The sequence below is a fragment of the Aspergillus saccharolyticus genome (assembly GCF_003184585.1).
Source record: "Aspergillus saccharolyticus JOP 1030-1 unplaced genomic scaffold BP01scaffold_21, whole genome shotgun sequence".
NCBI lineage: Eukaryota > Fungi > Ascomycota > Eurotiomycetes > Eurotiales > Aspergillaceae > Aspergillus > Aspergillus saccharolyticus.
In genome coordinates, this window is record NW_020290631.1 from 20,202 (window position 1) to 41,073 (window position 20,872).

At 52.0% G+C, this 20,872-nt stretch overlaps 8 protein-coding genes across 8 annotated transcripts; 4 read left to right on the plus strand and 4 right to left on the minus strand.

The window, feature by feature from the left end:
* Positions 1-87: 87 nt before the first annotated feature.
* Positions 88-1,257, minus strand: BP01DRAFT_401233 (uncharacterized protein). The gene has a single exon (XM_025578605.1). It carries the CDS (start codon positions 1,207-1,209, stop codon positions 319-321), a length of 891 nt encoding a protein of 296 aa, XP_025430165.1. The 5' UTR covers positions 1,210-1,257; the 3' UTR covers positions 88-318.
* A 1,658-nt stretch (positions 1,258-2,915) lies between these two features.
* On the plus strand, positions 2,916-4,165 carry BP01DRAFT_401235 (uncharacterized protein; the record flags this gene model as incomplete). The annotated part of the gene is made up of 1 exon (XM_025578606.1): positions 2,916-4,165. The coding sequence occupies exon 1, from the start codon at positions 2,957-2,959 to the stop codon at positions 4,163-4,165; it is 1,209 nt and encodes a 402-aa protein (XP_025430166.1). The 5' UTR covers positions 2,916-2,956.
* Positions 4,166-4,809: 644 nt separating this feature from the next.
* Positions 4,810-5,184, plus strand: BP01DRAFT_383678 (uncharacterized protein; the record flags this gene model as incomplete). The annotated part of the gene is made up of 1 exon (XM_025577437.1): positions 4,810-5,184. The coding sequence occupies one exon, from the start codon at positions 4,810-4,812 to the stop codon at positions 5,182-5,184; it is 375 nt and encodes a 124-aa protein (XP_025430167.1).
* A 672-nt stretch (positions 5,185-5,856) lies between these two features.
* On the minus strand, positions 5,857-6,073 carry BP01DRAFT_383679 (uncharacterized protein; the record flags this gene model as incomplete). Its single annotated transcript, XM_025577438.1, has 2 exons — positions 5,857-5,931; positions 5,981-6,073. The coding sequence occupies 2 exons, from the start codon at positions 6,071-6,073 to the stop codon at positions 5,857-5,859; spliced, it is 168 nt and encodes a 55-aa protein (XP_025430168.1).
* A 634-nt stretch (positions 6,074-6,707) lies between these two features.
* sec17 (alpha-soluble NSF attachment protein SEC17) lies at positions 6,708-8,185 on the minus strand. The gene is made up of 5 exons (XM_025579212.1): positions 8,028-8,185; positions 7,810-7,933; positions 7,437-7,743; positions 7,200-7,374; positions 6,708-7,147 (listed from the first exon to the last, which is right to left on the minus strand). Exons 1-5 carry the CDS (start codon positions 8,058-8,060, stop codon positions 6,908-6,910), a joined length of 879 nt encoding a protein of 292 aa, XP_025430169.1. The 5' UTR covers positions 8,061-8,185; the 3' UTR covers positions 6,708-6,907.
* A 143-nt stretch (positions 8,186-8,328) lies between these two features.
* Positions 8,329-11,884, plus strand: BP01DRAFT_416693 (DUF726 domain protein; the record flags this gene model as incomplete). The annotated part of the gene is made up of 3 exons (XM_025579213.1): positions 8,329-9,022; positions 9,338-11,380; positions 11,804-11,884. The coding sequence occupies exons 1-3, from the start codon at positions 8,459-8,461 to the stop codon at positions 11,882-11,884; spliced, it is 2,688 nt and encodes an 895-aa protein (XP_025430170.1). The 5' UTR covers positions 8,329-8,458.
* Positions 11,885-14,366: 2,482 nt separating this feature from the next.
* aspf13 (allergenic cerato-platanin Asp F13) lies at positions 14,367-15,096 on the minus strand. The gene has a single exon (XM_025580161.1). It carries the CDS (start codon positions 14,968-14,970, stop codon positions 14,533-14,535), a length of 438 nt encoding a protein of 145 aa, XP_025430171.1. The 5' UTR covers positions 14,971-15,096; the 3' UTR covers positions 14,367-14,532.
* Positions 15,097-17,994: 2,898 nt separating this feature from the next.
* On the plus strand, positions 17,995-19,191 carry gprD (the record flags this gene model as incomplete). Its single annotated transcript, XM_025571937.1, has 2 exons — positions 17,995-18,444; positions 18,505-19,191. The coding sequence occupies 2 exons, from the start codon at positions 17,995-17,997 to the stop codon at positions 19,189-19,191; spliced, it is 1,137 nt and encodes a 378-aa protein (XP_025430172.1).
* Positions 19,192-20,872: the final 1,681 nt, after the last annotated feature.

A 20,872-nucleotide genomic window follows, 5' to 3' on the forward strand; every position in this document is an offset into this window, starting at 1 on the left:
AAGAACCTCGTCAAGGGGATCCGTTCTTTACCCCAGGCAGATCCCAGTATCTTCAACTTGTTCAAGAAGCAATAAAAAGTTGTTAAACCGGGGCGGAAAACCCGATGCATCCTGATTGAAGATAAGATGAAACCAAATAGATAACTATATACACCAGAACAAAAGAAAGACGCCCCGAGATCATGGCCCAGAGGCAGAATGCAGAATATCCAAAAGAAAAGAAAGAATAGCAGTGAACCCCGACTCTAATGCAAATCAGGATCCAACAAGTACCGCCCCAGATCTCTAACCCCATGTTTAAGAATTATGTAAGGAAAGTTAAGAAGAAGAAGAAGAAGAAGAAGAAGAAGAAGAAGGACAGGCCGTTACCGTCGTCCTCACGGCCAGCGTCTTCGTCGTCGTGAAGGGGATGTGGTTCGTCGTGGTGGCGGTGTACACTGTGGTCGTGGAGACGGCGGGTGCACCAGTCGCAGGGGCAATCACAGTGACGGTCTCCGGGGCTTGGGGTGCATCATGCGCAGGAGCAGTGGGGTCGGCAGTATGCGTGATAGTAAGGGTGTTGGTGGCGGTAGTGGTGGTGGTGGTGGTCTGCGTGACGGTGACGGTCGAGGTGGCGGTCACCGCAACGGGCTTCATTTCCGTGGCTGTGGAGGTGACAGTTTGGGTATTAGTGGCTGTCGCGGTGACGGTGGAGGTCGCGGTGGAAGTCAGGACGGAAGTTGCAGTTGAGGTCGTAGTTACAGTAGTGGTTGTCGTGGCGGCGACGCGAGAAGAGTCGGTGCCGGCGCTGGCGGCGCTGGTGCTGGCCGGGATGCACATGCAGCCACTGTTTATGATTAACTTGTCTTCGTTCTGCGCGTTTCTCAAGATGCGGTGCGGTGAATAGGGGAAAAGGAAGAGAGGAGAAGAGGGGAACGCACGGTAAGGCCTGGCCGAGGAGCTCAAGGCCCAGGAGTTGCAGGGAGGGGTTGCTCCCTTGAGCGCACATCCCCGATTGATTGCCTTGTTGCATACACTGGAAGCGCGTTCAGTTAGTATGGGTGGATTCTTGATGGAGTCCAAAAGACTTGCCAGTGTGTTGCAGGAGCTGGAGTCACACGCTCTCTTGGCGAGGCCATTGTCTCGCTGCGAAGCGGAGGGGTACGAGGGCATGGCAAGAGTAGTGTAGATGCTGCATCCCAGCAGGAGAGATAGAATGGAGACGTGCATGTTTGATTCGGGAGTGGACTTTGTTGTACTGGTGGGCGGCAATTGTCGTCTGGAGGTGAAGCGTTAATCTGGTCTCTTGCCCAGACGGGAAATGCCATTCATTTATACATCTTTGCCTACCCGAGTCTCATGGTTGTCGCAAGTTTACTCCAAATCGCTGGATCTGCCGGCTGGAATTCGAAAATAATACCTCTATCAGATCTATTTTGGGAGTGCTTCTCACCGGCAAAACCATGTCTAGATGAAGTTGGGCCCTCCACGCTCAAAACGACCCAAGAATGCGTAGATCTCGATGATTATCGATCTGTTTGTGTTGTGTTTTCAGGGTTGTTGCCGGGAACACCAGGCACCAAGAATGGGAGCCTCAACGCCAACCCTGGGAGGTGCCAGCCATGGCAGTTTGATTGGCGGAAGCTGGGCTTACCGATCGATGGGCTCAGGTACCCGAGAGTACGGAACGAGAGCTTTCGATCCACCCCTTGCGTCCCTTACATCCACATTCCTGGTCCATCAATCAAAACAATAACAGCTACAGCTCTCTTGTTGCTCGTTGAGGATTTATGTTCCGAATGACGAGGGACAAGCAAGATAGCCCTCGTTTTATGGATCACTCAAGCTTGATAGTGTATATATGATCGTAGCACGAATGAGAATTTTGAGGGTAGATTAGCATCACGATCAGGCAATATATATCAGAGCTGCGTCCCGACGTTGGGGTCTATCATCTGTAAAATTGTCTAGCAAGCTTCTGATGGCAAGCTCACAACCACTCGCTGTGCATCTTCATGATCGCCGGATAGAGCGCAGATCTACAGCTATGGTATGCATAATCTCCTCTTATCGATACAATCTTGAGGCGTAATAGGTCACAAATAAGCCTTCCCTGGTGACTACGGTCCCATGCAAAGTGGCTTGAAATGCAGTGATTGATGTGTCAACACCATAATATTGGGCATAAAAAGCTGACACCTCACTGAAAAGCCAGTACTAGTGGACTAGAAATCTGCCTTCATCCCCCATCTGCATCCAAGCCCTAAGTCAGATCCTGCCACGAGGTGTGCCTGAGGCAGACTTCAGCTGCAAGCCCTAGTTCGCGTGCCGAAGTGCTTGACCCCCCCCCCCCCCCCGAGTCTACTAGTGGCTAAATAGCGAACAAAAGTGAAAATATATCTGGCAAGTACTGTACCCCTCAAGCGACCGGGATGACTGCAAAGTAATATGACTGTACATGAGTAGGGAGATACTAGGTACCTAGACACTATCAGTTGTGATAAAGGCGATGGGGTTGGTCGCTTCGAGCCGTACAGCTTCTTCCATGCCAGTTTCCACCCACGTCCCCATGACTAGACACTGTGTTGAATCAGCTCAATATGAAGTATGCAAACGACTTGAGAAGGACCCTTCACTGGGTTGAGTATCCGAAGTTTCTCCGGTAAAGAACGCCTTGCATGGTCAAACTACTCTTTCGAAAGCAGTGTATAGCTTTCAACACAAGTCATTGTTCCGACCCGGTGAGGCAGAAGCATGTCTGTAATACAGCTTTGTTCCAATGTACGATTTGATGGAATACTTCTCGTCCAAACAAGGCCCCCGTCATACTCTTACATAAGGGAATCACGATGTTCTGCTCCTTCAGTCTATATAAACGAGCAACGACACCCACTAGACAGAATCTTCTTACCATCCAGACGCAAACTCTTGGGAACCGACGAAGTAGTTTGCTCTTCCAGTGAAAGGCTCATTCATCATGTCGAATAAACAACCCACCGTCAATGACAAGGGCCCTGAGCCTAACCCCAGGGAGGATCCTGGCACCCAAAGGGAGGACGTGGACGATAGCATGAACAGTGAGCATGGCCCCGAGCCCAACTTAAGACGTAACCTGCCTCACTCGCGACCGGCCGTGCCTCCAAATCGAGAACGTTTGCCCTCCCTGAGAAAAGACTTACCCCCTGTAGGACGAGTCTTACCCCCTCTGACACCAGCCGTGCTAGTGAAGAGAGACCCACCGCCTCCTACTCGACAAGCCGTGGGGACTCAAGCATCCCCCCTCAAGGGACAGGCATTGGCTCCGAAGGGACAAGCTGTACCCCCGAAGGGCCGAATCTTACTCCCTAAGGGACAAGCTCAGGGACAAGCACTACTCTCAAAGGTCCCTGAATTACTCCCTAACAGACAAGCCAAACCCAGGCCGGGCCAAATCTTCACCCCCATGGAACAAGTCTTTCTCCCCAGGGGCCCAAGATTAGCCCCCATGGGCCAAGCCAGCCCAGATCCCACGGGTCAACAACAACCAGCATCAGCATCATCATCAACACCACCACCACCCCTTACCCCATTCCAGCAAGCCGCGATGGGACAAAACTTACCAATCTTCAGCCAACCCATCCCCTCCATTGGCCCCGCCTTGTCCCTCGTGGGGATCGCCTGGAATCCCACCGAAGGCACCCCCCATTCTCTCACGGGCAGTCCGCTGGACACACACATTTCCATCACCACCCGGTTCGTCGACCCCGAGACCGGACGATACCTGGGGTATGTGGGCCTCTCCTCCAACCGGGGCACACCCACGGACTTCAGCAACCTCTTCACCGCCACCGCCCGCCTCCCGCCGGCCCACTGCCCGATACTGACCGTGAATGTCGAAGTGGACCTCGCGGCAATTGCCAAGGACTGGGCGCCCGTCGAGGAAGCGCTACGCAGGGCCTGGGCGGAGTACAAGCATGTGTATGCACCGCTGCGCGGGCGGCGGATGGGGGCGGCGGTGCTGTACCAGCGACAACGATTCCTGCGGTTCTATCTCGAGGAGCTGGATCCGGTGAATAATGGCCGGGCGTTCCTGTGGAAGTCCGAGGCGGAGAAGAAGGAGATTGTCTGGGATGAGAAGAATCTGAAGCAGATTAATCGGGCGACGCGGGCGTTTGAGGCGTTGTTGGTGGGGACGGATGGGATGTGATGGGGGTGTTTAGGGCTGCATTCAATTCTTGGAGAGACCTCTACTTTATCTGAGGACGAAGAAATTAGAAAAACCAAAAAAAGAAAGAAAGAAAGAAAGAAACAAAGAAAGAAAGAAATAACAAAAGACACTTGATTGTGACCGAGAGACTGGCGATTCTTTTACTGTACTGAATGAATCAATATTTTGACATTACTCTGTAACTCTCTTTTCCTGCCTACATAGAAACACGTACCATGCGATATGCTTCTTGTATGATCTCTGCCCTGAGTATCCCCTAGTAGTCTTTGTCGATCTTCCTACTATCCCTCAGCAGTGCTACGGATGAGCAGAAACATTATGTAGTATGTTGATGAAAACTCTCCATGATATCGGCTTTATGTGCAACAATCCCATCCTTCTCGTGCAAATCCCCTTTATGTTGTTATTCCAGTAAGTCATACACACCCACTTCCCTTTGATGTCTTTGGGATAAACTCCGCCCTGGACCCTTCCAATGCCAACCCACTGACAGTCTATAAATACAACTCCAGCCTCATCACAAACTCATCACTCATCCCGACACCTGAACGAACCATTTGCTCACCCAGCAATATCCTCCCCCGAAGCCATATCCTAACTAACCTAACTCAACCACTACAAAAATGTCCGGACCCCTCCTCACCAACGGAACCTTCCCCCCCACCGAGCTCATCATCACCGTCCTCAAAACCCAAAACTATGACTGGACCCGCAACGACTGGGCACTCGCCAAGCAAGCCGTGCGTGAGGCATGGCGCGAGAAACGCGTCGCCCACCCGCCGCTGTGCGACCAGCGACTGGGCGCCGTCGTGTTCCACGTGGACTTTGTGCGGTTCTATATTGAAGCGCCCGACGCGCGGGACGGGCGGCCGCTGCTGTGGGAGTATGCGGGCCGGGCCGAGTGGAGGTGCTGGGGCCAGTGGTGTTTCTGCGAGGGGGATTTTCGATTTGCGGTGGGGGAGTTTAAGCGGGTTCTGGGGGTGCAAATTGATCAATGATTCCGGGGGGGTTGGTTAGGGATGTAGTGTGAGTTTAGGGTGGTTTTTTTTTTTTTTGATCTTGAGAATGAAGTAAGCGCTTGGTCCTCTCTGTGTGTTTTACTACCACGGAGGAGATCGGGGATTCATCATATATGTAAGTATCCATTCGATTTAACTGCTTCCACCGGTGGTGGACCTGAGAGCTGTAAATTGTGTGGTCAGAGAATGTTATACCACTACCACATTGAGGTTTCTGAGAGATGCTGCTGACACTCCGTTGCTGGAGGGAGTCAAAATAGCCCCTGCTTTTTTTTTGTTCTTCATACTTTTGCCCAGTCGATGGAGTTTCTTGCGGCAATCTGTCTGGCACGGATAATTCAAAGCGGTAGTTCACCCAAATAAAACATGAAGTTTCTCATGCAATTGAATAACGAATCTCCCAAATACCGTCTATAGCTTGCTATGTTTCACTCCTTCTCCTAGTCCAGGCAGTCGTCTCGCGCCGACTCTAGCTCGAAACTTCGACAGGTTTCTGCACCCGAATCTGAAAGTCCAGTCCTACCTGCGTATTCCTACAACACGCCTTCGTAGACAAGCACTTCGAACCAGGACTCACTGCACCGGAAATTTGGCCATCAACCTGCCAATCCTCCATCCCCCAATGCTGCAATTCATCGACATCAATTAAATCTAGAGGTAAGACGTACAGTCTTTGCAGAACTCGCCAATCTTCACCACCTTCTCATCATCCACGCCCAGGCAGCACTTGGGAGATTACCATCCCCGCAGGAAGGAGAAGAGGGGACGACCATACGACCATTTCCTCGAAGTCATCCGGGACAGGTGATGCGACGGACGTGGTTGCTGCTGCGGCTAGGACTGCGAGGAGGTAGTGACTGAGACGCATTTTGTGTTTGCTTGACAGTAGGGGGGGGGATTCACCAAGAAACACCCATCAGTTTGAACTGACTTCGTGAGTTGAGGGTATTTCTGTCAGTTCCAGAGGAGTTGCTTTTTGCAGGGAGTTGGAGTTATCTACTGCACGCCCAGGCGAGAGACGGCTCCATGACTTGAGTTGGCTGGATTGGCGATCTGTGACTGACTGGACTGTAGTTAGCGAGGAGGATCATGCATTGGACCATCGAGAAGACCCTGTACTCAACAATGGCGGGCTTGCACCATGGGGTAGATGGTGATCACGGGTTCTCCCCATGGTTCGTTCCGGAGCTGCAATCACCGGACAGAGGCCATTCTAGGTACCTACCTTCATTACGGTAGTCCAGGGTATTGTACTGGACAGGGATAATTGCACCAGAGTATGGGCCAACCGTTGTCTAGCTAGAGGTCCGCTCGAATCATCTACTGTACCGCGGATGGTTTGGGACAGTACTAAGAACCATGGACCTCACTGGCGGGTATCATCTTCCTAGGGCCAGGCGAATCCTTCCGAGATGTCAGGACTTCATGCGGAAGAATATCCAGCAGTATCAGGATTTTCTGGAGAGGATTAAACGAGAAACCACGCTACGGGTGCCAGTCAAGAGAGGGAAAAAGTCAGTGATGAATTATGAAGAACACAACGCAGCATGATCTAAGCGTGGAACCAGCCTGACTAAGCACTGAATGCAATTATAAACTCGAAAGCAGGAGAGGTGACTCTTCCTCGGTTTATCAAGTATTTCAAAACCAAAACACTAGCTGAAAACAGAACGCAAACGCAGAACCCGAGATGCGCGCACTTCTAAGAAAAGTCCTCCTCTTGTGACTCGATGTTGTTCTTGATCCGCAGCAGAAGCGTCGTCTTCCACTTATCCAGCTTGCTGAGCTGGTCGTACTGAAATAGCTTGTCGGCGAACGCTTCCTGGTCGCCTGCCTCACAGGCCTGAACCAGGTCGACGAGAAGCTGGTGTTCACGGGTAGAGGCGAAGGTGGTGTCGATGTCGCGGTAGTTTTCGAGAGCGCGGTTGGTGGCGACAAGGTCCTGTTGGTATTGTTAGAAAGCGAAACTTGTGGAGGGCAAAGGTAAGACTGACATTCGACGCAAGGTGGCAGATACCAGCCTTGAGGAAGTAGTCCTTGACAGACCACTTCATGAGGTTGTTGTTGATGGAAGAGCGGCCAATGCGCTCGTAGTGCTCGATGGCCTTGTAGTAGTCACCCTCGAGGGCGGCCAGATCCGCAGCCTTGAGATAGTGCTTGTTCGCAAGGCTGAATTATGAGATTAGCTCTTGCGCAAATAATCACATGACTCATAAAGTGGTATAGCATACGCCTCAGCATTGTCACCCTCAAACCATTCCGCCGCCTTCTCGTAGGCTTCCAGAGCCTTCTTGTTGTCGCCCAGTTCCACCTCGTACACTTCGGCCAGATGTTGCTGTTGCGACGCCGCGCGACGAAGATTGCCCTTGAGCACGTAATGTTGGATGGCGCTGGAGAGTACACGGGCGGCGTCCTCGGGGTCAGACTTGCGGTAGACCTTGAAAGCCTCGGTCAGGGTGTTGGCCGCGTCATCGGGTTCGTTAAGGTTCTGCGACTGAATAGATGCGGCCTTTTCGAAGGCAAGACCGGCTTCTTTGTCTGTGCGAGAAGATTCGGTGTCAGAGGGCAGCTAAGCGATTTGAGAGCGATGCGGAGATTGCTTACTTTGCTTCTGAACGCGGAAGGCATTCGCAGCCTGTGAGTACAAGTCGGCAGCGTTTTCATACTTTTCTGTACGACCACCGAAGAAACTAAAGCCACCGGATGCGCGACTCAAAGCTTGGTCCGCCTAGAGAGTAGAGGGTTATATGGTCAGTGACCGTCGTTTCTGGAGTCGGGTTATGATAACGTGGAGGGACGGCGGGGCGGGATAGGGAATTCACCTTTTGGAGAAGAACACGGGGATCTTGAGCCATGTTGAGCAGCTAGTTTGAGATGTCACGAGAAGAAGAGATCAGATATCTCACAAGAAGTTTCAGAAGATACAAGGGGTATAAACCAGCCCAGCTAGAACGATGAGGAGGTGGAGGGCAAACCGAAGTGGCTGCCGTCACTCAATCGAGCGGAGAGCTTCACCTCCACATCAACGTAGGCGGTAAGCCATCCCGCCCTGCCATTGGACGGCAGCCCACTATTGTTGTGCTTTTCGCTGTTTTCCCTCCCAGTTTTCCATCGCATTTCCCCATCTCCAGCTGTCTTGCGTATCACCTTCTGGTTTTGGGCTATCAGTCGATAAAAGTGTACACTACATCAACAGGCGAAATTATTTCTCAGTATTTGCGCAAACCACAGCACTCTTACTTCTACCTCCAATATGTTCTTGCGCAGCAGCAGCTCACGGCTACCTGCCTTACTACGCCGGCAAGCCCCGTTGCGCACCGTCGCAAAATATCCGTCATATTCTACATCTCAGCTTCACGGAGAAGATGAAATTGACGCGCTCCTCGCGGAGCCGACTTGGTCTGTCCGCTCGTTGCTGCCCGACGAGAACGCAAAGCCGGCCACGCATTCGGTGACTCCCGAACAGCTTCGCCATCTGCTCCGTCTGTCCGCGTTGCCTCAACCTGCGAATGAGGAGGAAGAGAAGCAGATGCTGGATACCCTAGAGTCTCAAATCCATTTCGTGAAGGAAATCCAACGGGTGGACGCCAGCGGTGTTGAGCCCCTGCAAAGCATTCGCGACGAAACCCCAGAGGCCGTGAAGGAGAACACGATCGGTCTGGAAAAGCTCAAGGAGGCATTATCCAAGGAACGGGTCGTTGGACGCAACAAGAGGATTCAACGAATCGAGACGCCGAGGAACGAGCGACCGGACGGAGATATCTGGGATGGTAACGCTCTGGCTTATGCGCCCAAGACCAAAGGCAAATTCTTCGTTGTGGACACCAAGAAATGATTAGCGCTACTTGTCACCTGCCACTTGTTTACAGTGCATCGCAGTAGGCTGAAACGTGGAGCCTCGGTGCGACTTGTGGGCTCAACTGCAAATTACAGGGGCAGTCTGGGCGCTGAGTCAGCAGTGATCTCATCCAACACTGCAAGCGGCGGCAACCTCGGAATTTCTCCAGTCTCACTTCCTAATGCCTACGTGATTGCGGTTGGCAAGACACCTCCGAGCATCAATTGATGTACAAGACCATTGTGGCTATCCGCAACCATGTGGAAATCGCTCAAAGAGAAACATGCCAGCAAGTTCGGGTCTGGTCAGGCCACTCCGCCCGCTCCGTCTCCGAGCGACCGCGGAGCTGATCTGACGACCATACTGGACCGCCCGCAACGCGCCGACTTGACAGTGCTGGTTGGCGAGGCTATTGAGCAGATGCGAAATGGTATCGTCGCTGGCTTTCACGTCGCCCCTCCAGCCCTTCAGGCTACTGCACCTGACTTTTCTGCGCACGAAGAGGATGAGGAAGGCACGGACCCTTTGTTTGATCCTCTCGAGCATTTGGTCGACGAAGGCGAAGATGGAAGCCCAAATGAACGCGTCCCGTCGGAGGTCAAAAGCTCGGCCAAAGACCTTCAATTAGAGGCCAAGGCTCTCGCGGGCTTTGACGACTGGAGAGACACTGTCCTGCTTCGAATCGGGGAAGTAGTCAACCGGGACGACGAGGTACAGCAGGACTCTGTTGAAGGAACATTACCGCAGAAACTCCCTGAGCCTCGACTTGAGGAGGATGAGAAGTCCTTGGAGAAATTGCGGGAAGTGTATCCTCCGGTGGAAACGCCTCTCGTTCACCTAACCAGGGCCAAGAAGTTGCTCATTCTGCACTCCTTGCTGCTCTTGCTACTCAGTCTGGAACATTACAACGCTCGCTCGCGCGTGCTCATGTTGTATGTATCGTCTTCACTGAACCTTGACGTCAAGATCCTGAATGCAGACGAGGTCAAGGTTGCGCGTGGCCTGCTTGACACAGCTCTACAGCTTTCACAGGCTGAAGCCAAAGAACGGGGCAAGCCCCGCGACTCTTCAAGGAAATGGAAGGTTGGCATAGCCTCTGTGGCAGGAGCCGCGTTGATCGGGATTACGGGCGGGTTGGCGGCACCCCTCGTTGCGGCTGGTCTTGGCACTGTCTTGGGTGGTCTCGGTCTCGGCGCCACAGCCGCCGCCGGGTATTTGGGTGCCTTGGCCGGCAGTGGCGTCATCGTTGGAGGACTTTTTGGCGCCTACGGTGGCCGTATGACTGGCCGCATGGTTGACAAGTATGCACGGGAAGTGGACGACTTCGCCTTCTTGCCTATCCGTGGTAGCCATCGACGATCGGAAGACGAGAGGGAGGCAGCAGAAAACGATCATAGGTTAAGAGTCACAATCGGCATCTCAGGTTGGGTGACAGAAGAGGATAACTATCTTGTCCCATGGAAAGTCATCGGAAGCGAGTCCGAAGTGTTTGGCCTACGGTGGGAAAGAGTGCCATTGATGAAACTTGGCAATGCTATGGACTACCTTGTTACGAGTGCTGCTTGGGCTGCTGGAAGTCGGGTCTTATCTCGCACTATTTTCTCCCAAATTATGAGCGCCGTCATGCTTCCCCTGGGTCTTCTCAAGGTTGCCCGCGTCGCTGACAACCCCTTCAGTGTGGCCAAAGCTCGTGCAGATAAAACGGGCGAGGCACTTGCGGATGCCTTGATCAGCAAAGTGCAGGGTGAAAGATCGGTCACACTGATTGGCTACTCGATGGGTTCCCGCGTTATCTTCTCTTGTCTACAGACCCTGGCCAAGCGGCAAGCATTCGGATTAGTGGAGTCAGCGGTTCTCATGGGCTCACCAACTCCGTCCAATGCGCCCCACTGGCGTCGTCTAAGAAGCGTTGTTAGTGGTCGATTGGTAAATGTGTACTCTGAAAACGACGCCGTTCTTGCGTTACTCTATCGAACCAGCAGTCTTCAGCTTGGTGTCGCCGGTCTACAGCCTGTTCAAGGCGTATCCGGGGTTGAGAACGTGGACGCAAGCGATTTCATCAGCGGCCATCTACGTTACCAGCACCTGGTCGGACGCATTCTAGGCGTGGTAGGGCTCGAGAGCATTGATGCCGAGGAAGTCGCTCGAGAGGAGGCGGCGTTGGCGGCCAAGGACAAGAAGCAGGAACAAGAGCGTATGCACAATGAGCGTGCCGCTGGACTTGACGGTGATGAGTCTGCGCGGCGCCTGTTGGAGGACGGCGAAGTAGAGAGTGAAGACAAGATGCGGGATGATGTCGACCACCGGACCAGGGAGAGCTTGTCTCGCGAGCATGAAGTGCGCCCGGTCCAGGCGAAAAGTCCAATTAACCAGTGATGTATCTTGGATTCACAGGTTTGAGCAAGATCTAGTTAATACGCAGGCGTACTGATTCACCCAGCGCAATGCAAGAATATTCACACTGCCATATCCTTACTGCCTGCCGTTTTTGCCTTGATTTAATATAGAAACCGTAAGGATTGACATCCAACTTCTTCCACCCCATTTCTTCTCTCTCCCCAAATCATCCATCCAGATATAAATCAGCTTATCACTTTCAGACCAAATCCCCGGTTCTTGTGTTTACTACTCCGCCACACCGTGGAACTAGCAGTGGAACCATGCTTGATCAAGGCGTATATCGCCTCCAGCAAGGAAAAACTCGCCAGTCGAGCACTCGAGTAATAGGAAAGTCCATTTTCCAGCCTGACCATGATAGAGAGAACAGTATATTGCCGCAAGCACCGTCCACGAAGAAGAGATCCCGAACGCAGCCAACACGGGTGGCGAGAGAAGCAATAAAGGTCAACCGCGAGAGTGGCCAGGATCGCGTGGAGTGCAGCTACACCAATTCATGTTCCTGATATCTCTATCTTAAGGTCATTCAAAGCCGCCATGGCGTCGCCGCAGAAGGATAATTATACGGTCGGTGTGCAAATGGTTATGCAGTACCCCAGTCATCTTCGATACATGGTGAGGCGCTTGCAACATGTGTCATCCGGCACACTGACAGATGGCCTATTGATCCTTTGATTATCACAATCCACCGTGGTTCACCCTATATGCGTTTCGAAAATGGTATAGTAAGGATTCTCAGCCAAGACAACTACCACAGATTCCAATGATCGAGTCCACCGGCTCTTCAGTGATACTTGGCTGCCGGCATCATTTCGCCACGGGTGGAGAACCCACAGCCAATCCTGCCAGCTTCATCCTTGATGATCCTCTGCAGAATAAAATGATGAAGAAGATACAAACCAGCTCTGGCTTTGCGTCAACCGATAAGCTCCCTCCAGCTAGACGCAGAGCCTGTCGTCCTCCAAGAATAGACGAGTGAGATCGACATATTGTAGTCCGCTGCTACATAGAATAGACATGGCGCTCGCCCCGTGCATACTGTAGCCGATATACAACAAAGCCACAAATGAAACAGAACTTTCGCAACCAAAGCTGAACCCCGATTCTATCTGACACTTCGAGGCTTCTCTGACTCATGTGCAACGCCAAACATCATTTCTATTAACGTTGCTTACGGCTGTGTGATATGCAACTGCCGGGGTCTTTAGAAGCAGATGGCAGTTCTGAGAGCTGTCCTGTCGAGAACAATTCAATCATCTCAGCCACGACGACAATGCCTGCAGAACCCTTAGGCGGCGCTGTTCTAAGCGATGATGGCGACTAGTGCACGGGCAAACTAAACCCGCCGGTCGTGTATTGTATACATCTTACGTATACTCCACCCAGTATGATGTATATCCAGGACATATCAAAGCGGATTCACAAGCCAGAGCAAGACGATGTTATGACTCCGCAAGAATGGGCGGCTTATGAATCATGCAAGATGCAACCTATTTTATTTAATGGCTTCGTTATTCTCGGAGGGGATGGAAATCTCATAAGCTTGGTTGGTACAATCCCGGGCCCTGCCTCAATCCCCTCGTGAAGCTGGGCAAGCGTTTCCTCACACAAACACTAATATTGCAGACACTGATCGAGCAGACGCGAAGGAAGCTTTGCTTCTCAGAATAAAATTGATGGAAGAATTTGCAGACTAGACGGTGGCTCCCTCTCGATGCAAGAAACCGCCTATCTCGTCTCTGATAGCCACACCTTGAGAGTAGTAGTCTTATGATGGTTTGTGGAGTCGTACGCGCCGAGCAGAGAGCAAATGCACTTTGCGCGTACAAGTCGGGCTGTACGATATCAGGGTCACGTGACCCCGGACTTCTACACACCTCGCAGGCAACCGAGTATCCTCAGTAATAACAACACCAATAATACACACATATCTGTCACACGGGCCTTGACGGGGGTGGCGCCTCAGAAGAATTTAAATCTCTGGTTATACTTAATTGTACGATATCACGGGGTCACGTGACCTCGGACATTCTCAACACCTCGTAGTCATCCGAGCGTCTCACCAATAACAACACCTTAATAACAACATATCTGTCACAGGTTATGAGCCCTCGTGGCATCATTTTATCGCCAAAAAACACCACTTTCATCAGTTTTTCGATAAAACTCCCCTCACACACTGATATCCTTGATATCATCATCTTTTAAAGCTTCTTGTTCACTACACGGAAGGTAGGGAAGCCTCCGAGGCGTTCTCGCCGGCTTGGCACCCAAGCCCGACACCTATCATTCGTCCTCCCACCACGCGAGCGGCGTGGCACGCACCCCACGATGTCATCATCAAAAGACCCTTTTGACATCGACGTTTCCAAAGCCGTTCCAAAGCTCAAGGGCCAGTCCAATTGGCTATCCTGGCAGAGGAATCTACGCAATTATCTAAGATCTAAGACTCCGGAAGCCTGGGAATTGCTTCAGGGCAACCATCTGATTCCTGAGGAGCCTGGTCTATATCCGCACGACTGAGCAGGCCGCCGACGGTCTCACGAAACCGCTTGAACGCGTGGCGTACGCCCGCTTCATCAACCAGCTCGGTATGGTGGACTATGTAATCTGATTTCCCTGTATCTACACTTCATCTCCTTCCTGTTTCGGAAACGCGAGCAGCCTCACGTCTTCCTTATTTGTACGTAACTCGGTGTGTGACGTCCTCGGTCATGGGGGGTGTACGATATCACGGGGTCACGTGACCTCGGACCTTCTCAACACCTCTCAGTCATCCGAGCGTCTCACCAATAACAACACCTTAATAACAACATATCTGTCACATTAATGCTACGCTTGTCCTGCAAATGCGATGGTGGTGGTGGTGGTGGTGGTGGTGGTGGTGGTCTTTCTACAATGTAAATGCTACTTGAATGCCAGTGCACTTCCCTCCGTGATCACGTGAATGGTACCATTGTAGACTAGTTTCCTGCAAATATTTGACATTACTAGTATTAGAGTATTCAAAAGACATTAAACCCGAAACATAACGACATATCCTGCATCACTCGTTGATTACCATGCAGATAACAACATGTACATGCGATTGCTCATGCACAGAGCGAGGAATCGACTTCGGTGTAAGTCGCCGTGACGCGACCCAGCTGAACTGCCTGGCCGCCGGTCAGGCTGTTCATGGCAGCCTGGGCGATGTTGAAGCCACCGGGGGCGGCATCAATCGCCGTCACGTAGATGGAGGTGGTGCCGTAGGTTAGCTGGTAGCACTGGCCACAGTTGGGACTGCCGTAGCCCGAGACGGTGGGCGCACCCCCGATGTTGGGGAATCCCGGGATATCGGCGAATGTAGCGTAGTTCAGGTTGGAGCAGGAGACGGTGTCAATGGATTGGGTGCCGACATCGTAGACAGTATCGTAGGAGACCGACACGCTCACAGCCTCGGCGGCCTCGGTCGTAGCCTCGATAGGTGTGGCTAGAGCGGAGGACAAGAAGACGCTGATGACAGCGAGAGCAGAGGCGAAGGACTTCATGTTGAAGAGAAGAGTTTGATCTGGTGTAGGTACTTTGAAGAAGTGAGATGCTGGTTTGTCTCAGTAGGAGCGTGTTGGAATGCCAGTGATCTTGTTGACCGGCATTTGGGGCCGTCGAGCAAGCTGTTTATATAGTTTTTCTCTTCCTTTGGTCTGACCAAGCGGTGTAGTATTCCAAGTCAATCTTGCTCGATAACTGCCTTGAATATGACCTACCTGGTCAGAGTTGGGTATAATCCCGCAGCATCCGCTTCAGTGCTTGGGAGGCCTGATGCTGGGAATAGTAACATGATCGCATAGTATATCGTTCATGTCTTCCGAACTAGGACAGTGACAGGTATAGATCTGCAGACAAGGAGGGTGGAAGTTGGAAGTGAGACACTCCCCCTCATTTGGCGGAGAGAGTGACACCGCATCAGCTTCAGCGGGAGAGACATGCGGGGGTGGCAGGGTCCGCAGGTCAGACCGTCCGGACCAGTCAGAGCAGCCCAGCTCGGGCTTAGAATGAGACATGCAGCCGTCGAGGCATTTTGATTCCCTCACATCCGGTTGCCTCCGACGGGAAGTGAACAGGTGACTGGTCTTGGAGGCTGTGGTGTGGTTGGCACTGGGAGCTATTCATAGATCATTCAGGTGATACAACTGCAGCATAGTCAGGTCAGGCAACCCTATGCCAAGCAATCAGCATTCCTTCCTACATAAGCGAGAGAGACAGCCAAGGTGTAAAGTCCAACACAGGTGGGTCGATGATATTTTGGATATTTGGCATCTCAGACAGAAATCATTTTCTCTGCGAGGCTTGCCTACTTTGTAGTTACCTTAGTTAGCTTGATCAATCATGCCACTCAAACGGTCTCAATTTGCCAAGAGGGATCTTCGCATCCGGCGATGAACAAGCGCGAAGCCTCCCGCCGATCAATCCTACCAGATCCGATATTCGGAGTAACCCCAAGCCAGAACTTCGGGTACACACAGTGTGGGAGGAACAGGCGGATCTGTGTTGGGCTGCGACGGTGCGTCCAACATACAGTGGTGACAATGGAGGTAAATCTCACCACCGACTGATTCAAAATCACACCAGAAACGATTGTTGTGATTTGCTGAGAACATGGCTTAGTCCATACCCTTCACACAGAGTCAAAATACAAGGATCCGGCTGAAAACCCGCCTATAATACACTCTGAGTCTGACATCTACTATAGTCTGGTTCTGGCGGTATCAAGCAACTTGAAGCGAGGGTACCATGCTGGTACGGCACTTGCAGGGAATCCAGAGTTCCTTGGATCCAGCGTGTATGTCGCTACGATCTTTCGGTAGCCACGTTTTGGCATGGCTCACGAACCATGGATGGGTCATCATATGGCTGGTTCTGAAGATTGACTATGAGCCTCACACGATACTACTCGGCCGATCGGTTCAGCTTCATTCAGCAGGGGGAAATCCGAGCATTTAAGTTTCGAGACCATGGTTTTGTCCAGGCCGCTCATCCCTGAAGATCACTGCATAACCCCCAATGAGTCAAGCTTGGAGTCGAATGATGGTAGGATGCGATCGGAATGACTGGGTAAGACATTGATGTTGTGTTCACCACTGGTGCGAACTGGATAGAGAGAAACGAAAAAGTCACCTGGCTTGCCTCCAGCTCCTCCAATTCCTCAGCTTCTTACGCTTCCTCCACCTCCACCCTCTCCTCCTTCTCCTCCTCCTTCTTCCGCTGCACTCATCCATCTTTTTCATTGCCATGGCACTCAGGTTAGACCTCCAGGATCTCTATGATTGATGAAAAAAACTGTCAGACCCAGGAACCGTTTCTAGCTTCGACTAGTTCCACTGTCCCGGGCCACAATAGCCTTCTTCTGACTCTCAAGACCGAGAAGCTTTGTGTCGACGTAGACATCCGGACAGACAGATTACCATGGCGTGCTGAAAGATACTAGCATTATCACCGGCTGTGAGCTTGCGTCGACCTAACCCACCCACTTTAAACTCTGTCGCGCCAGCGGAGCGTGTGCACTCCAATCATGAAATTCAATGGCGCAACAGCCCGACCCCTATGCAGATTAGATCGATATACATCCCCCGTTCCTGCAGACGATCCTGCACGGAACTTTCTATCCCTCCCTCGAGGCCAGCACAAACTTCAGGCGAGCTGCTTTTCGGGTCTGGATCGGCTGTCTCCATTACTAAGGAGTATAGTGATTGATCCACAACGACGGCGACCTTCCTACTAAAGCCTGAGTACACAATCCTATACCAGTAGCATCAACGGCAGAAATTGAAGGCTGATGCTAATTTTCCTTTCAGCTGAGATCGATCATCTTTCTCTTAAATCATCTCCCAACTGGGGATCGTTCAGTGTCCGAGTGAAGAGGAGGCAACGGAAGCGAGTAATATGATGAATCTGTTAGCTACAGGGTGGACCCCGCGAACGAAGCCCGTGCAGGGCAACTACAGACTATTCCAGCTTAATTCCCACACTAGCAGCATGCGTGCTTAGCCTTTGGTGACTCGATCCCTGTGGTCCACTCGCCAACCCACAGTAAGAAAGACCCATTCTCCTGGAGATTTTCGGATGCTCCATACCAGATCTGTGTGGCCCCCTATCCCGGTCTCTCCAGTCAGAAGGGGCAAGACATGTGAGTGGCCAGAGCCTACTGCGCTTGCAGGATTCACCTAGAAAGGCGAGTGCAAAATTGAAGGATGCTTCGCGGAGAATTTAGACTAGACGTTGTCATGCAAGATAACCCAATTTCTAGTCTGCTTGTCCCTGAACACTGAACAACCTTCAGCTCCAGGATTTAAAGCCTGCATCTGTCACTCCTCTAGACTCGTGGGACCCTGGTACCTCTGTCTATCGAGTACTTTTTCTCCAGGTCATTTTGCACCAGGAGATGAACCATGCCTGCTCTGTCCCTACTGTCGCACCTGCTGTACCGCAGTGATGCTGGTCAAGCCTATCTGGCAGGTCGGTCGGCCACAGAGATCGGAGTCCTGACGGCCAGCGACAAAGCAGGCTTCGTCGCCATGGGTGTGATCGCTCTCTGTTCTTTCATTGCATCGTTTGGTCTGCTGTCGTTCCTTACTTATCGTTTCATCTTCTGGCGTCACTACTACAAGCGACCGCTGGCACAGAACCAGTACGTCGTCTTAATTTATAATCTCCTTCTCGTCGATATTCAGCAAGCAATGGCATTCTTGCTATGTCTTCACTGGGTGTCCCAAGGCCATGTCTACTATCCGAGTGCGCCCTGTGTTCTTCAGGGTTGGTGGATCCAGATCGGGGATCCCGGCAGTGGTCTGTTTGTGTTGGCGATTGCCATGCATACGGGTGCAGTGGTGATGCGAGGTCGACAGCTGCCATTTCCAATCTTTGTGGCCAGTGTCGTGGGTCTCTGGGTGTTCATCATTATCCTCGGTCTCATCCCGGTGGGCTTGTTTGGTTCCGACACCTTTGTAATCTCTGAAGCAGGCTGGGTAAGTGAACGGGAACTGCGATTTATATACCTCAAAAACTAATTTGCCTCCTGCAAACAGTGCTGGCTGGGTCCGCAACACGAGACTGAGCGACTATGGCTACATTATCTATGGATTTTCCTGGCCGAGTTCGGTACCGTGGTTCTCTACGGAATCATGTTCTTCTATCTCCGACGCCGTATGCAGGAAGCCGCCTCCCTCCGTCAGAACCACCAAGAGAACTTGAAGCGGTTGAACCGGGTGGTCATATACATGGTTATCTATCCTTTGGTGTACTTGGTGCTGTCGCTGCCTTTGGCTGCCGGGCGTATGTCCACGGCCCGGCATGTCGTGCCTAGTCGAGCGTACTTTGCGGTGGCCGGAACATTGATGGCTCTGTCGGGTCTGGTAGATGTGGTGGTCTATACTTTGACCCGTCGCCACTTGCTGCTGGAGACTGATCTCAGCGCTTCCGACCGGATGTATGCGTACACGGAGTCGGCCGCCTATCAAACGCACATTACCACCGGTCACGGCGACACGACTACGAAGAAGCCGCGCATGAAAACCCGATTCCGACGCGGTCTACAGAGCATCAACGACACGGTGGACGATCATCGAGATTCGTCGACCGAAGATATTGTGCGTAAGACGGACATGGAGCTGGCTGATCTGGGGCATGGCGTGTACCAGGAGACGACCATCGAAATTTCGCACGAGCCAGCCGAGCCCGAAGAATTTCAGAACCGAAATCGCCACAGCGGTTGATGCCGGTGGAGAATTCAGCCGGACTTCTACCCCCACCTGCCATCCAATCTTTTTACTAATTTTTTTTTTTCCCCTCTTTCTTTCTTATTTTCCCTCTCGATCCTCCGTGGATACAAGTCATTCTTTCCATCTCATCATCTGTCACGATCTTTCTTACGAGGATAACCATGATCACTATACCAATTGTTGTATCTATACTATATCACTCACTTCATCCCGCGAGGATAAAATCAATAATCACTTAATAATCTGCATTGCACGTTCAAATTGTCAACCCCACTGACCGGCTCAACCGGATACGAAGCCGTCGTGCCCTGGTCGACGGACCTCCGACCAATGAAAGGGGCGAAAAAGACAATCCGCATGAAGATCGACAGGCTGGCCCCACTCCGTTGAAGCTTGGAGCCAACGCGCTGCCATACCAGGCCAGATTGGGTATGATGCAGCCTGGCCGGAACCAAGCCTCGTTTTCCCCCTTCGGCAACTCCCTTCGGCCCCAGCTCCGACGCAAGAGTCTTTCAACTCAGTGAATCAGGGGCTGGATTGTCACCATCATCGAAAAGGATACGAAGGGTTTTTCTTGAAATCTCTGCGGCAGTTGAATACGTTGATACGAAGGGCACCGAATTTTCGGGGCAAGGGAAGGGCGCAGTAAACACGGCAGGAAGAAGCTTCTTCATCTACTTGATTATTATTAAGTTAGGATCAAACAGGCTGCATCTGCATCTGCATGTGAGTTTGCTACAAGACGAGGAGGATGGGCAGTTGCGTGCGCTGCTGACACAGCTCCTTGCGTAACAATTAACGACGGAGTAGCTAAGGTGGTGACGCTTGCCCCTCTCGTCTCCCACATTCGACGTTGAACCAGCATCTGTCCTTGTCGCTATCAACTTCTGCTCCCGACTCGCTGCCAACTCTCCGTCACTGTCTGTCTTCCTCTCGGGTGGGAGCTATTCCTAACCGGGGCATTTTTACCGATCTGCCATGCCATGATGGTCCATTGCTTCTGACAGCTTGCTGGGTCGCAGGCGGCTGTCGCTTAAATACTCTCTCCCCTCCTACACACCACTCCACCGTCTATGGCTGGGTAGGCAGCTGGCAAATGACAGCTTACGCAATTCCCGGGTTGGGCGTCAGTCGGAAGCCCGCCGGTGGGAGCTGGAGGTTCGTACCGGGATTGTGGGTGTGGCTTGGGTGGCTGATGGGGAACCGTGGGTGGTGTAATTGGGCCCAGATTTTGGTGTATACTCCGTACCTAGTTCGTTCTGGATTCTTTTGGCCGTGGACGAGTGGGAATGTTGAGATCTTCAAAATCCATGAGAGAGAGGAAAGATTGACTGGGCAATATGGTTCGGTGGAGCAGCGCAGCAGGACGCGTTCTGCGGTGATGGGATTCTTGCAGTGGCAGTGTGATCCGAGTGCTGTCAATGACTCGAAGCTCTCATCGCTAACCTCAGCTCAGGCCTGGGATGATCGAAGCTCTTGGCTCTACGCTGGGTTTCCGTGTGTGACTGTTTGTTTGACTGGTTTCTGTCAGGAAGGTATCTGATAGCGGTCTGTGTACTGCGATCGCGTTATAGACTCTTGTTGCATTGGGAATTATTGCTACCGGTGGTAGAGCCGTCGATTGACAATGAAAGAGAACCACAAGTAAGCATGGAGCAAGCCAGGCATGCTACGA